This window comes from Dipodomys merriami, unplaced genomic scaffold, assembly GCF_024711535.1.
Source record: "Dipodomys merriami isolate MVZ:Mamm:240054 unplaced genomic scaffold, mDipMer1.0.p SCAF_20, whole genome shotgun sequence".
Classification (NCBI taxonomy): domain Eukaryota; kingdom Metazoa; phylum Chordata; class Mammalia; order Rodentia; family Heteromyidae; genus Dipodomys; species Dipodomys merriami.
The window spans coordinates 27,149,887-27,165,509 of NW_027203382.1; the positions used below are offsets into that span (position 1 = coordinate 27,149,887).

The 15,623-nt window shown below is 38.7% G+C and overlaps 1 protein-coding gene across 5 annotated transcripts in view; it reads left to right on the forward strand.

The window, feature by feature from the left end:
• Nucleotides 1-15,623, forward strand: part of Rad17 (RAD17 checkpoint clamp loader component) — a 38,744-nt gene that overhangs the window by 9,657 nt on the left and 13,464 nt on the right. For all 5 annotated transcript variants that reach the window (XM_070031295.1, XM_070031291.1, XM_070031293.1 and 2 more), the window contains 7 exons: nucleotides 2,976-3,132; nucleotides 7,128-7,264; nucleotides 8,642-8,694; nucleotides 9,181-9,306; nucleotides 9,406-9,475; nucleotides 13,081-13,189; nucleotides 14,159-14,341. In XM_070031295.1, coding sequence (XP_069887396.1) covers nucleotides 2,976-3,132; nucleotides 7,128-7,264; nucleotides 8,642-8,694; nucleotides 9,181-9,306; nucleotides 9,406-9,475; nucleotides 13,081-13,189; nucleotides 14,159-14,341 — 835 coding nt within the window. The remainder of the gene's footprint in view (nucleotides 1-2,975; nucleotides 3,133-7,127; nucleotides 7,265-8,641; nucleotides 8,695-9,180; nucleotides 9,307-9,405; nucleotides 9,476-13,080; nucleotides 13,190-14,158; nucleotides 14,342-15,623) is intronic.

The window sequence follows — 15,623 nt, forward strand, 5'->3', positions numbered from 1 at the left end:
TGCACACACAGACACACACATAGACACATACAAAGTCGAAGTGGCCCTCTTAGGTCCAAGTACATAATCCTTATCTTTGCTAAATATATATAAAGGTAAACACAAGAGCAAAGATTGTAATATTCATTTGCATATAGGACATTTTTTTCCCTCATTCTTTATTTTTTTGTTCTTTTTAACATTTTATTTTATTCATTACTTAGGGCAGTTTTAGGTTTACACAACATTCAACAGAAAATATAGACTTCCTATATACACCCTTCCCAGTTTTTCCTAAGTATTAATGTCTTGCATTGGCTATGGTACATTTGTTACACTTGAAGAATCAATATTGATCTTTATCATTAACCAAAACCTATAGTTAACATTAGGTTTGGATTATGTTGTTTGCTTTGGTAGGGACAAATGGCACGTATCTGCCCATTGTAGCATCCATGTAGAACAGTTGTGATACTCTAAAAATCCATATTTTTTTTTTTTTTGCCAGTCCTGGGGCTTGAACTCAGGGTCTAGATACTGTCCTTGAGCTTCTTTTGCTTAAGGCTAGCATTCTACCACTTGAGCCACAGAGCCACTTCCGGCTTTTTCTGTTTATGTGGTATTGAGGATACATTGCTTCCTGAATGTAAGGCAAGCACTCTACCACTAAGCCACATTACTAGCCCCATACTTCTTTTTTTTTTTTGGGTCTGTTGTGGGGCTTGAATTCATTGTCCCTGAGCTCTTCAGCTCAAGGCAAGCTCTCTACCATTTGCCCAGTTCCACTTCTGGTTTTCTGGTAGTTAGTTGGAGATAAGAGTCTCACAGACTTTCCTGCCCTGGCTGGCTTTGAACTGTGATCCTCAGATTTTAGCCTCCTGAGTAGCTAGGATTACAGGCTTGAGCCAACAGCACCCTGCTCCATACTTCTTTCTTTAAATTAAATTTAGTGTATGAGGAAATTTAACCTGGATGCATAATCTCACATCTCATTAAAGTCCTATGTCTGATAAGTATGGTTCTTTTTTTCTTCCCTTTACCTTTACCTTTCCCTTCACTTTTCAGATAGGGTCTTCTAGGCTCCCTTTTATTGACGTAAAATAATTTTTTTAAATCTTAAGTAATTGTACAAAGGGATTTCATCATGTCAGTTCCTAGTCTAAAACTCATGATTTTATTGTCTCAACCTTAAGAGTGCTGAGATTTATATGTGTTAGCTACAAATACCTGGCTAATATGTAATTGCAGGGTTTTTCATTAATTTATGATTATTATAGAGGCAATATACAGAGAGATTACAATTACAGGAGTCAGGTAATGAGTACATTTTCTTTTATACAGTATCTTGTGTTCTCTCACTCTCTTCTAGTCCCTTCCTCCTGTCTCTACCCATGAGTTGTATGGTTCACTTTCATCAGTGTCCAGTGAGCTCCACTGTTGCACTTTTTCACCATTTTTCCCTTGAATTCTGTACCCTCCCTCCAGCCCTTCCAAAGAGATACACAAGAATACACCATACATAAAAGAAAGGCTGGAAAGGTGGCTCAGTGGTAGAGTGCTTGCCTTGCATGCATGAAGCCCTGGGTTCTATTCCTCAGTACCACATAAACAGAAAAAGCCAGAAGTGGTGCTGTGGCTCAAGTGGTAGAGTGCTAGCCTTGAGCTGAAGAGCTGAGGGACAGGGCTCAGGCTCAGCGTTCAGGCCCCACGGCCAACCAAATAAAAAAAAAAAAAAGAAGACAGAATCATCAAAAAAATAAAGACTAAGAAAATAAAATAAAAATAGAGGTCTCGAAATCTTGGAGTTCCTTTTTTTTTTTGCCCGTCTTGGGGCTTGAACTCAGGGCCTGGGCACTCTATTAGTACTCTACTGCTTGAGCCACAGCACCACTTCCACCTTTTTCTGTTTATGTGCTACTGAGGAATTGAACCTAGGGCTTCATGCATACTAGGCAAGCACTCTACCACTGAGCCACATTCCCAAAGCCCCTGAAGTTCATTTTTATATGTATATTATTTTATATAAATATGAGACACAGCCATTATGCTTGTGTTTCTCTCCTAAGACTAATCCTCTTTTGGTCTCACTGTGTGTATAGTAATATGCAGTTTTTAAAGACATAATGTCCAAACTGAGGCTTTCCTATAAGAATATTATACTTGTGTAAAATTAAATTATATTCAGTGAGAGGTCCATATTAAGATTGAATTTTGTAGAAATAACTATTGTCAAAGCTCATAGAACTCATAAATGTTATAAACCACGATAGACAATTTGCCCCATGAAAGTTAGAATGCATTTGTGACTTTAAGCATCACTATCCCACAATACTGTGAAATTTGGGAAATTATGTAATTATTTAATCACAATAAAGAATTTGGAGAGGAAAAAAAAAAGATTGAATTTTGTGAATCTAGGTAACCTCTGAAAACATCTCATTTCAAACTTCATGCCCTTAACCAATTTTACTCACATGATTTGGTTACTAAATAGTCCTTGAGAGGGATATAATGCAAGGATTGAGGAATTTTCAAAAAAAGGAGAGTTTATTATTCAGGAAACAAGAATTTCATTTTATATGAAGGTGGTTTAATTTTGAAGTGTTTAGTCTGCATATACTATTTAATAAATATGGAAGATAATATTTAAAAAGAAAAATAGCAAACTGCTGATTTGGTGTGCATGTGTGTGTGCGTGCATGCAGGTGTGTGTGTGTGCGTGCGTGTGTGCGTGCGTGTGCGTGTGCGTGTGCGTGTGTGTGTGTGTGTGTGTTGGGGCTTGAACTCTGGGCCTGGGTGCTATCCCTGAGCTCAAGGCTAGTGCTCTACCTCTGAGCCACAGCCCCACTTCCAGTTTTCCCATACTTTCCTACTCTGGCTTGCTTTGAACTGTGATCCTCAGACCTCAGCTTCCTGAGTAGCTAGGATTACAGACATGAGCCAACAGCACCCAGTTCTGATTTTGGTTTTTAATTAATCTTTGTGTTTGGTTTTAGGGTGGATCTATTTTATTAATAACAGGTCCTCCTGGATGTGGTAAGACAACTACTTTAAAAATACTATCAAAGGAGCTTGGTATTCAAGTACAAGAGTGGATTAATCCAGTTTTGCCAGAATTCCAAAAAGATGACTTCAAGGAAATACTTAATTATGGTAAGACTTTCTATGAAGATGGTTGAAAAAGCAGGAAAACTTGTGTTTAATGTAGCTTTCAGAGGAAGCTGTATGAGTTTTTCTCCATCATGTCCAGTTTCAGGGAAAAGGAACCCTGATTAGAGGAGAGTGTTTTTCTTTTAGAATTAAGCTTAACTTTTTTTTTTTTTTTTGCTAGTCCTGGGACTTGAACTCAGGGCCTAGGCACTGTCGCTGAGCTTCTTTTGCTCAAGGCTAGCTCTCTACCACTTGGGCCATAGCACTACTTCCAGCTTTTTCTGTGTATGTGGTACTGAGGAATTGAACCCAGGGATTTATGCATGCTAGGCAAGCACTCTACCACTAAGCCATATTCCTAGACCTATTTTGTTAGATAGTAAGTTAATATTTTGTTTGTTTGCTTGTCAGTCATAGGGCTTGAACTCTAGGCTTGGGCACACTCCCTGAGCTCTTCGGCTCAAGGTGAACACTCTACCACTTGAGGCACAGCCTACTTCCAGTTTTCTGGTGGTTAATTGGAGATAAGAGTCTCATGGACTTTCTTGCCTGGGCTAGCTTTGAACCATGATCTCAGCCTCCTGAGTAGCTAGGATTATAGTTGTGAGCCACCAGCATCTGGATAGACAGCAAGTTGTTTTTTTTTTTTTTTGGGGGGGGGTGGTTTAGTGCTAGACCTGGGGCTTGAACTCATGGCCTAGATGCTGCCCCTGAGCTTTTGCTCAAGGCTAGTGCCTCTACTATTTGAGCCACAGATTCACTTCTGTCTTTTTTGGTAGTTTAGTGGAGGTAAGAGTCTTATAGACTCCTGCCTGGGCTTTGACCATGATCCTCAGATCTCAGCCTAGGATTACATTCATGAGCCACCAGCCTCTAAGCTCAAGATTTTATTCTTTATAGAAATTATACAGTATAACATCTTTTTCTAGATTTGAATTTAAATCAAGCCTTAAGATGTGTTAAAGGAACTTGATCACAATTAGATAGCTTAGATCAGTAAGTGCCTGTTAGAATCAAATCATAATAACATCATGACAAACAAAACATAAGGATTTTTTTTTTTTTGGTCCTGGGGCTTGAATTCTGGGCCTGGGCGCTGTACCTCAGCTCTTCAGCTCAAGGCTAGTGCTCTACCACTTTGACCCACAGTGCCACTTCCAGTTTTCCCGTGTGTAATTGCAGATAAGAGTCTCACAGATTGGGCTGGTTTTGAACTGTGATCTTCAGATCTCAGCATCCTGAGTTGCTAGGAATACAGGCGTGAGCCACTGGCATCCGGCTATATGCACAATTTATTGTAGGATATTCCTCAGAATCTTCTCTGTGCTCTTTTTTTTTTTTTTCATTATTTAGAGAATACTTTATTAGTTTCTGTAATCAAACCCACGTAGATAAGACCTTACATATTTAATACAGTGCGTTTACCCCTGTACAAATGGAAAAAAATTAAGTTTAACATTTCTAGACCAATATGGCTATTAATTTCTGTACAATGCCAACTCAACACGGTAAACTGAGATACTTTTTCCAAAGTTGACAGCACAGCTAAAGTTTCCAAAAATTCAAATTATATATATGTATATATATATATATATATATTTATATTTATATAAAAGACCAATAATAGCAGTATGTTATGCATCAATAGCAGCAACAGCTTTTCCAGGTTCTGCAGTCATCTGAACAAAATTAGACATCCAGCACATCCATTAATAAAAAGAAAAAAAAAGATAAAAAAACAAAACCCCAGAAAAATGCCAAGTTCTGTTACTGTTGTGGTACCTGGCACCATTTTTTTTTATTAACTTCTCAATCATCATCTGGAAAGAAAACATTCTTGAGTAACATTAAAAACAGCTCTGATAAAGCACAGTCACTACTACGTATCATAAAGCAGGTACAAGGTATTTATATTCACAGAGGGATGATACAGTACTGTCCTACGTCTATAATACTAGAGGATACAATTTAAAAGGCATTATTGAGACTTGATTCTACTTTTCCAGCAGAGGGCCAAAGGATGGTATGACACAGCTCTGTGAAGAAATGCACTTTCTTAGATAGGAGTTCCTTCCATCAGTGGGACAGTTCCAAGTACTCAGTCTCTTAGTGAACATCAGCTACAAACCGTTTGAAAATGGAGGTGCGGGAGCAGGAAGGGGGAAAAAAAAACCCAAACAACAAAACAAAAACCATACCCCACAACCACTGGACTCATACAAAGATGACTGAGTGAAGGCAAGCAAGACTCAACCTGTCTGTTTTATGTTTGAATGGCGAGAACCTCACAGAGCCAGATGACAGAGTTCTCTGTGCTCTTGAGTTTGCTTTAAATATACTTGAGGATCGAGGTTCAAAGCCAGCCTGAGCAGGAAAGACTGTGAGTCTCTTCAATTAACTCACTAGCAAACCAGAAGATGCACTCTTGTTCAAAGTGGCAGCACACTAGCCATGGGCAAAAAAGCTTAGTGATAGCACCCAGTCCCTGAATTCAAAGTTCATGGCCAACAACAACAAAAAATAAATAGTAATACACGTTTTATAGTCTGAGGAGTATTTTTGTTTGTTAAGTTATAGCAAGAATTTTAAGTAGGGAACAATGAAGAAGAGTAAAACATTTTCTGCTTCCCTTGCAGAAAAATGGGAGTTTTGAAACTCCTCTAATTAAATTTTTACTTAAACAATCTTCTTTATAAAACGTATCTTCAGGGAACTTTTTGTTATTCCCAGATTTGCTAATTATTCTATTTTTGTAGTTAATCCTTTATTACACAAATTATTATTTTGTGTGTGTGTGTGTGCCAGTCCTGAGCCTTGAACTCAGGGCCTGGGCTCTGTCCTTGATGCTATTCTCAAGGCTAGAGCTTTACCACTTGAGCCACAGCTTTTTCTGTTTATGTGGTACTAGGAATGGAACCCAGGATTTCATGCATGCTAGGCAAGCACTCCACCACTAAGTCACATTCCCAGCCCAAATTATTTATTTTTAATTTTTAATTTTGTATGTGTGTGTACACATAAATGTGTTGGTATTGGGGCTTGAACTCAGGATTTTGTGCTTAATTTGCTTTTCCACTCAGTGCTGGTGCTCTGCCACTTGAGCTCCACTTCCAGCTTTTTCCTGGTTAATTTGATATAAGAATCTCACAAAGGAGCTGGGAAGGTGGCTCAGTAGTAGAGTGTTTACCTTGCATGCATGAGGCCCTGGGTTTGATTCCTTAGTCCCACACACATAAGCAGAAAAAGCTGGAAGTGGCGCTGTGGCTCAAAGGTAGAGCGCTAGCCTTGAGCTGAAGAACTTAGAGACAGTACCCAGGCTCAGAGTACAGGCTCCCCAACCAACAACAACAACAAGAAAGAATCTCACAGAATTTTCTGCCCAGGCTGGCAGATCCTCAGATCTCAACATTCTGAATAGCTGGATTATAGATGTGAGATCCAACTTCTAGCTAGATCATTTATGTAGAATTTCAAATTTGTTCAAAGAATCTATTGCAAATCTATATTTGCAAATTGAATATTTTATCAGCAGCTATTTTCTTTTTATTATTTTTTTTTATTCCCTCCTTGCCGCCCTCCCCAGCGGCTATTTTCTGAAATCAGTCGCTCACGCCTGTATTCCTAGCTACTCAAGCCCCATGACTGAACCAAAAAAGAAAGAAAGATTATTTTTCTCCATGTTGTAATTTGTTTTGTGACTGAGTGTTCAAATGTTTCGAATTTGAATAAACTCACATAGTTATAAAGTAGGCTCCAGTGTTATAAACTACATCATGTATATTCATATGAATTTGTGTTATAGTCTGATTTTTTTTTTTTTTTTTTGTCGGTCGTGGGGCTTGAACTCTGGGCCTGGGCGCTGTCCCTCAGCTCTTCAGCTCAAGGCGAGTGCTCTACCACTTGAGCTACAGCGCCACTTCCTGAATTTGTGTTATATATATGTATAATATATATATAATTTATTGAAAATAAAAATGGCATTATGTCTTTCTTTTCAGAATCAAACTTCCATGTATTTCCTTATCAATCTCAGATATCAACTTTCAAAGAGTTTCTACTAAGAGCAGCAAAGTATACTAATCTGCAAATGCTTGGAGATGATCTGAGAACTGATAAGAAGATAATTCTGGTTGAAGTAAGGACAACTTAAAATCCTGCTGTAGCTAGTGGGTAAACAATTGTGAAAAGTATCATTTGTATATGTACAAAGTACTAATGTAATAAAAGAACACAAAGGTTTCTCAATATCAGAAGCCTAAAATCTTTTGTAAATACAAGTAGAATAACTGTAGGTTAAAGTAGTTTAGTTGAAGCAGGTGCTGGTGATTCACTCCTGTAATCTTAGGTACTCAGGAGGCTGACATCTGAGGTTCCCAGTTTGAAGCTGGCACTGGCAGGAAAGTCTACAGGACTTATCTCCAATTAACCACCAAAAAGCTGGAAGTAGAACTGTATCTGGAGTGCTATTACACTAGTTTGAGAACAAAAGCTCAGAAACACTGCCTGGGCCCTGATCAGTTCAAGTCCCCCAAAAAGAAAAGGCTTAAATATAGGAAAGTCAAGGATACTGCATATAGTGGTTCAAGCTTGTAATCTCAGCTCCACTGGTATGAGAGATGTGAATCGTGGCTGTCCAGGCAAAACATGTGGTAAACCCTATCTCAGCATCTAAGCTTTCCACCAACCACCCAGGAGGCTGTAGGTGTTGACGAGTCTAAACTGGCTTCAGGAAAAAACAAAAACAAAAGAGGGATGGGAAGGTGGCTCAGTGGTAGCATTTGCATGAGGCCCTGGGTTCGATTCCTCAGTACTACATAAGCAGAAAAAGCCAGAAATAGCACTGTGGCTCAAGCAGTAGAGCACTAGCTTTGAGCTGGAGAGCTGAGGGACAGTGCCCAAGTCTGGAGTTCAGGCCCCATGACCAAAAAAAAAAGAACAAAAGAACTTCTATGAAAAAGAACTTGATGGGCTGGGAAGATGGCTCAGTGGTAGAGCGCTTGTCTTGCATGCCTGAGGCCCTGGGTTCGATTCCTCAGCACCACATAAGCAAATGAAAAAAGCCGGAAGTGGCGCTGTGATTCAAGTAATAGAGCGCTATCCTTGAGCTGAAGAGCTGAGGGACAGCGTCCAGGCCCAGAGTTCAGGCCCCACAACCAGACCCAAAAAAAAAAAAAAGAAAAAGAACTTGAAGCAAAAACACGGATAAAGGAATGCACTGGCAAAATCCTGAATTCAAATCCTGGTATTATCAAAAGAAAAAAGAAGGAAATCTGTGAACAGTTACTTTTCAGTGAAATATACTATATAGTTGATAAGTAACTCTAAGAAGTTTGATGTAAAAGTTAAGATTTACATTGATTTATATTACTATTTAGACTATCTACTTCATATTTCTCTGAAAACTAGTTAAAATACATTGGCTAGCTAAAAATGTTCCTTGATAAATATAAATATGAAAATAAACTGTCAATGGAATACAACTGAAGTAATATTTATCCTGTATCTCTAATAGGATTTTCCTAACCAGTTTTTTCGAGATCCTCATACTTTACATGAAATTCTAAGGTAAGTGCCAGTGAAGTATATCATTCTTTACACACACATTAGGTGTTGAGGTTGTAATCCCATGGAATTTGTCCAGCGGAGTTTGTCTAACATGAGTAAAACTCTAGGTTTGAACCCTAGACCACACACACTCACACACACACACACACACAAAAGATCAAAATAAGTAAAACTGCTGGGTGCTGGTAGTTCACACGTGTAATTCTAGCTACTCAAGAGGCTGAGATCTGAAGATCACAGTTCAAAGATAGCCCATGCGAGAAAGTTCATGAGATGCTTATCCCCAATTAACTATCAGAAAACCAGAAGTGGCACTGTGGCTCAAAATGGTAGAGTGCTAGCTTTGAGAAAAAGAGCCTAGGGACAGTGCCTAGGCCCCAGATTCAAGCCCTACAACCAAAAAAAAAAGTAACATTCCATATTAAATTAACACTCCATATTAAATGACAAATGACTTAAATTTCAACGTATTGTATTTTATTTTAGGAAATATGTGCAGATTGGCCGTTGTCCTCTTGTATTTATAGTCTCTGACAGTGTCAGTGGAGATAATCACCATAGGTTACTCTTCCCTAAAATAATTCAAGAAGAGTGTTCTATCGCAAGTATTAGGTAAGAAAGAAATTTCTAGTTATCATGTTTAATATAGGTTACATTTTTAAAAATTTAACCATTTGACCACCACCTTCTTTATAAAACTTCTCTCTACAGTTTCAACCCTGTGGCACCAACAATTATGATGAAATTTCTCAATCGAATAGTGACCATGGAAGCTAATAAGGTAAGTATCTGATTAATTTTAATCTTAACTTGTAGCATTAGGGGCCCAATATGTTGAGAATAAGTTTGCAGCAGTTGGATATGTATCATTGTGATTCTTAGTCTTAAATATGGATAATAGACTAATAAAGAATTAGAAAATTTCTACTCATTATCTTGCCCATGTAATTATAAATCCTCTGTATGGTATTTTCATTAAAAAAAAAAAAGAATTAGAAAATTTAAGAAAGCAATTTTAAAAAACTTTTTCTACTACAGGCTCACGCCTGTAATCCTAGCTACAGAGGAGGCTGACATCTGTGGATCACGGTTCAAAACCAGGCCAGGCAGAAAAGTCCATGAGATTCTTATCTCCAATTAACCACTAGAAAACCGGAAGTGGTGCTATAGCTCAAGTGGTAGAGCGCTCGCCTTGAGCTGAAGAGCGCAGGGACAGCACCCAGGCCCAGAGTTCAAGCCCCACGACCGACCAAAAAAAAAAATTTTTTTTTTTTAGATCCTTTCTCAATCAATAGTTGGGTATTGTGGCTCACACTTTTTATCCCAGCTATGTGTGAGGCTGAGATCAGGTAGATCAAGATATTCAGACAAAAAAACAAGAAACTATCTCAAAATAACTAAAGGCATGGCTCTTCAGAGCACTTACCTGGCTAGCAAGCATGAGTCTCTAAATTCTAATATCAGTACTGCCAAAAACATACTGAATTTCTTTCTTACTTGCTTGCTTCTCCCGTCCACCCCCTTCAGTGCTGGGTATCAAGCCCAAGACTTCAAACATGCTAGGAACTCTACTACGGAGCTATGCCTCACCCTGGATGTTTAGTCTCCTCTCACATCATAAAGCATAGAAAGAACTATTGCCCATACATTTTGGCTATATTATTACCACATTGTGTATAGTAATAATTTTCATGAAATATCCTTCATTCTACAAGGATTGAGATTTTAAATTACATTTTATTTCTGGCAAATGATGCATATCTAGAATTTTTGAAAAATGAGTAGCATGCCTTTAGCTAAATCTTAGCTGCCTTGGAGACTAAGATGGTAAGGATTGTGGCTCAATATCAACCTAAGCAAAGGGTTTATAAGAGCTCTTCTTAACCCATTACTGGACATGGTGGTTCACACCTATCATCCTAGCAGTCATGAATCATGGTTCATGTGGGAAGAAGATCATGGTTCCAGGAAATCCAAAGCAAAACAAAGCTCTTCAGCAGAAAAAGCTCAGTTATTTTCATAATGTCTGACGTCCCATGTTCAATAGGATGGAGAAAGTAGATGTACCCTAGTCAGGGTCAACATGAACAAAAAGTGAGTTCCTATCCCCTGTCTCAGAAATAAACAGAGCAAAAAGGACTAGAGGTATGGCTTAAGCATGCACAATGCCTGCCTAACAAATGCAAAGCCTTACACTACCGAAATAAGAATAACAAAAAAAGCTGAACACAGTGGCTTATGTCTATAAGCTACTTGAGATTCATTTGTGGTGAGATTCATTGTGGGATTCATTGTGTCTATAAATCTACAAGCAAACACACTTGGTTGTAAGCAAGGGGTTACAAATTAATTAACTGAAGTATAATAGACTATGGATAGTGCAAATAGTATAAATCTTTAAAAAGACTTAGTGAAAGCCCAACAAAATAAGTACCAGGAAACATGCTGTTGCAAGAGGGGAGGGTTGGGCCAGAACGAAAAGGGTAGAAGAATGAAGGGATTAGGGGGAAGAATACAGGCAATAATTCATTGAATATACCACAGAATTGATGGTATGCCATTAAGGGCAAAAAGTTAGCAAGACTTTTTCTCATCCAATAAGTTTTGTGCTCAGGGCTAGAGTTCTTCCAATTGAGCCACAACACTACTTCTGATTGATTGATTGATTGATTGATTGATTGATTGATTGATTGATTGATTGATTGTCATGGGTCTTGAACTCTGGGCCTGGGTGCTGTCCCTGTGTTCTTCAGCTGAAGGCTAGTGCTCTGCCACTTGAGCCACTGCTCCACTTCCAGTTTTCTGGTGGTTTATTGAAGATGAGACTCATGGCCATTTCTGCCCAGGCTGGCTTTGAACCGCAGTCCTCAGATCTTAGCCTCCAGAGTAGCTAGGATTACAGGTGTAAGCCACCAGTGCCCAGCTCCACTTCTGATTTTTGAGTGGTTAATTGGAAACTTTCTTGCTCCGGCTGGGTTTGAACTGTGATCCTCAGATCTTAGCCTCTTGAATAGCTAGGATTACAGGTGTGAGCCACTGTTGCCTAGCTTATAGTCAGTTTTTATAACTAGAGCTAGAGTCAGTGAATTAAATCTTTTGTTAATGAAGAATTACAAGTTTGTAAATGGGGAATAAGACAGATAAATCTTGCCATATGCTGCACTGTGAAGTATGTGGTAAAATGATGGAACTTCTTATGTTATATATTAACACGCATATTTAAATTTAATACCTGTCTTTAAAACACATAACTGTGTATATGAAGCAACTTTGTATATATGAGTGTTATGTATATGAAAAAAGAAAGAGAACTTGGCTGGGAATGTGGCTTAATGTAGAGCTCTTACCCTGCATACATGAAGCCCTGGGTTCAATTCCTCAGTACCACATGAACAGAAAAAGCCAGAAATGGTGCTGTGGCTCAAGTGATAGAGTGCTAGCCTTGAGCAAAAAAGAGACAATGCTCAGGCCCTGAATTCAAGCCCCAGTTCTGGTAAAGAAAAGAGAGAGAGAGAGAGAGAGAGAGAGAGAGAGAGAGAGGGAGGGAGAGAGAGAGAGAACTTAAAAACTAACAGCAGCCAGGCACCAGTGGCTCATGCCTATAATCCTAGCTGCTCAGGAGGCTGAGATCTGAGGATCACAGTTCAAAGCCAGCCCAGGCAGAAAGTCTGAGGTTTATCTCCAATAAACCACTCAGAAAACTGGAAGTGGTGTTGTGGCTCAAGTGGTAGAGCATTCATCTTGAGCTGAAGAGCTGAGGGACAGTGATCAGGCCAAGTTCAAGCCCCACAAGCAGCAACAACAACAAAAAAATGCATACACACAAAAAAAACAACCAACTTAGCCAGCTGGGTAATGGCAGCTCATGCCTATAACCCTAGCTACTCAGGAGGCTCAGATTTGAGGATCATGGTTCAGTGCCAGCCTAGCCAGAAAAAGTGTGAGACTTATATCCAATTAACTACCAAAAATCTGGAAGTAGAGCTGTAGCTCAAAGTGGTAGAGTGCTAGCCTTGGGCATAAAAGCTTAAGGTTGGGCCCTACGCGTTCAAGTCTCGGGACTAGGACAAAAACAGAAATTAATCTAGTCACAGTAAAGGAAACAATATTTACTACTCCTGGAATTTTAGCTTAAATTATGCAGTCATTGACATTAATACCATTCAAAGGCAATTCATGTTTTAAACAGGGGCCTTTCTTGAGATAGTCTCAGTGTAACCTTGGCTGGCTACTCGAGTCTTCCTGAGTGCTGAGTGCTGGGATGATAGGCACATGTACCCATACTTGACTATGAATATGAAGTCTTTTGTTATTTTTGCTTTTATTAAGAAATGGATTGGGGGGAGGTTCTTTTAAGTTTTCTAAAGTTTACTTTGCTGATTTTAGAATGGAGGAAAAACTACTGTTCCTGATAAAACTTCTCTAGAGTTGCTTTGCCAAGGTTGTTCTGGTGACATCAGAAGTGCAATAAATAGCCTCCAGTTTTCTTCCAAAGGTAACTTTAAACTACCCATTGCCATAGCATTATGCAATAAGTAAGTGGCTTTCTTGAAAGTATTTATGAAATGAAATCAAATATTTTCTTGTGTTTGGGATTACAGATGTGTATTTAATAATTATTTCCCTTTGGGGTTGGGAAAGTGGCTCAGTGATAGAGCGCTTGCCTTGCATGCATGAGGCCCTGGGTTCCATTCATCAGCACCATATAAGAAAAAAGAAAAAAAGCCGGAAGTGGCCCTGTGGCTCAAGCGGTAGAGCGCTAGCCTTGAGCTGAAGAGCTGAGGGACAGCTCCCAGGCCCAGAGTTCAGGCCCCATGACCAGACCCCCCCCCCAAAAAAAATTATTTCCCCCATCTAGAATTGTTATAGGGGATAAATGAGTTAATATACATATTTATAGGTAAGATGCTAAGAATAAGTACCTTGTACCTATACCAATATGATTGTATTAGTGTGTCCTTAAATAATATGTGAAAATTTGCAGCAGGTATTACGAGATACTATTTATTTTTATTTTTGGTGTTGGAGATTATGAGATTTTTTTTTCTTCTTGTCTGACATGTGACAAACTCAGGGCCTGGACACTGTCCCTGAGCTCAAGGATAGCACTCCACCACTTTGAGCCCACAGAGCCACTTCTAATTTTCTGGTGATTATCTAGAGATAAGAATCTCATGGACTTTCCTGCCCAGGCTAGCTTTGAACTGTGATCCTCAGATCTCAGCCTCTTGAGTAGCTAGGATTACAGGTGTGAGCCACCAGTACCCAGCTGAGATCATTTTAAAAAGCATTTTATATCTTTTTAATAGCAACCCAAAGAAGACTCTTAATTCACATAGTTTACACTTATTGTTTATTAGGAAAATATTTTATTTACAATGTTTAGTATAGCTGCAATGCTCAATTTTAATTTTCACATTTTTATTTTATTTTAAATATTTTCCTTTGGATGCATATTATTTAGGAGAGAACAATTTACAGCCAAGGAAAAAAGGAATGTCATTAAAATCAGATGGTGCACTATCAAAATCAAAACGAGGAAAAAAACCGGATGGTGTTTTTGAAAATCAGGAGGTCCAGCCCATTGGTGGCAAGGATGTCTCTCTCTTTCTCTTCAGAGCTTTGGGGAAAATTCTGTATTGTAAAAGTAAGAAACTGCATTTTTTCTTTCTATGTATGTGGGGTTATTTATGTGTTTGATATTAGTTATAAAGTAGAAATAGGATGCCACATTTTTGAAATGCCAGGTAAGATAATGTTTGTTAACCAGAAAGACCTACAATATAGCAGAAAATTTTTGTATTAACTATGTAGGCCATTTTCTTACTCTGAGCATAATTAAACCTAAAAACAAACTGTAGGCCATATTCATGTCTATAAAATATATAAAGTGCAATTTGTTGAGACTAGATGCCAGTCTATCTAGGCTATTAAGCAGCAAGTATTAGTAGCCTAAAGTTATCTTAGCCACGAGGTCTGGCACTGAGACTATAGCCAAGTTGTCAGCTAGCTTAAGGGCTTTTGCTCCTCATGTATTTCTCTAGTTTTCACTAACTTGCTGCCCACCCAACTACAAGTGTTGATTGCCCTCTTCAGTCTTTTTTGTTACCTGCTCCCCCTGGGCCTCTGCATCCCTGTTGCCCATTCTTAATCACCCCACGTTGTCCCTTCTTTCAATGAAATCCCAAACTTCTGTTCTTTATGTAACAGTGAGAGCCAATTGATAGCCTTATGATCCTGTAAAAAGAAACTAGTATTTCACAATGGAAATCTTCATGTCAACATAAGGAAAGTAAATGACCATCATTTTAGTAGCAATGAAAATACTCACCTCACTGTATACTCTCACTTTGGAAAGTCATTGGCCATTGCAATCTGATTCTTTTCCTACCACCCTTTCTTTTCCCCCCCTAGTAGTGATTTATAACCTCTTGCATGAGGGAGTAACATTCTACTCTCCAGGCAAAGAGCATCTTTCCCCTATGAAGTAATTAAACAACATAGATTCATAAATTGAATCCAAGCAAGGAATCAGGCTACACCTGAAATGGGAAGTACTTTAAAGAATGGGTTTTTAATGGTGCTTATGCTGGCTGGGAGAGCACTCTATAGGTTGAGATACACTTCCAGCCACAGAAATGGATGATTTAAGTCTCTAAAAGCCATAATCTTTTTATCAGTTTGCTGAGTATTTTGCTATTATGTATAAAATGTTGAAAATCTTCAAATAAAAGGTGCTGTATCAGGGCATTGGTGGCTCACACTTTTAATCCTACTCACAGACAGATCTGAGGATTGAGGCTTGAAGCTAGCCCAGGCAGGAAAAATCTGTAAGATTCTTTTTTTTTTTTTTTTTGGTTGGTTGTGGGGCTTGAACTCTGGGCTTGGGCACTGTCCCTCAGCTCTTCAGCTCAAGGCTAGCACTCTAC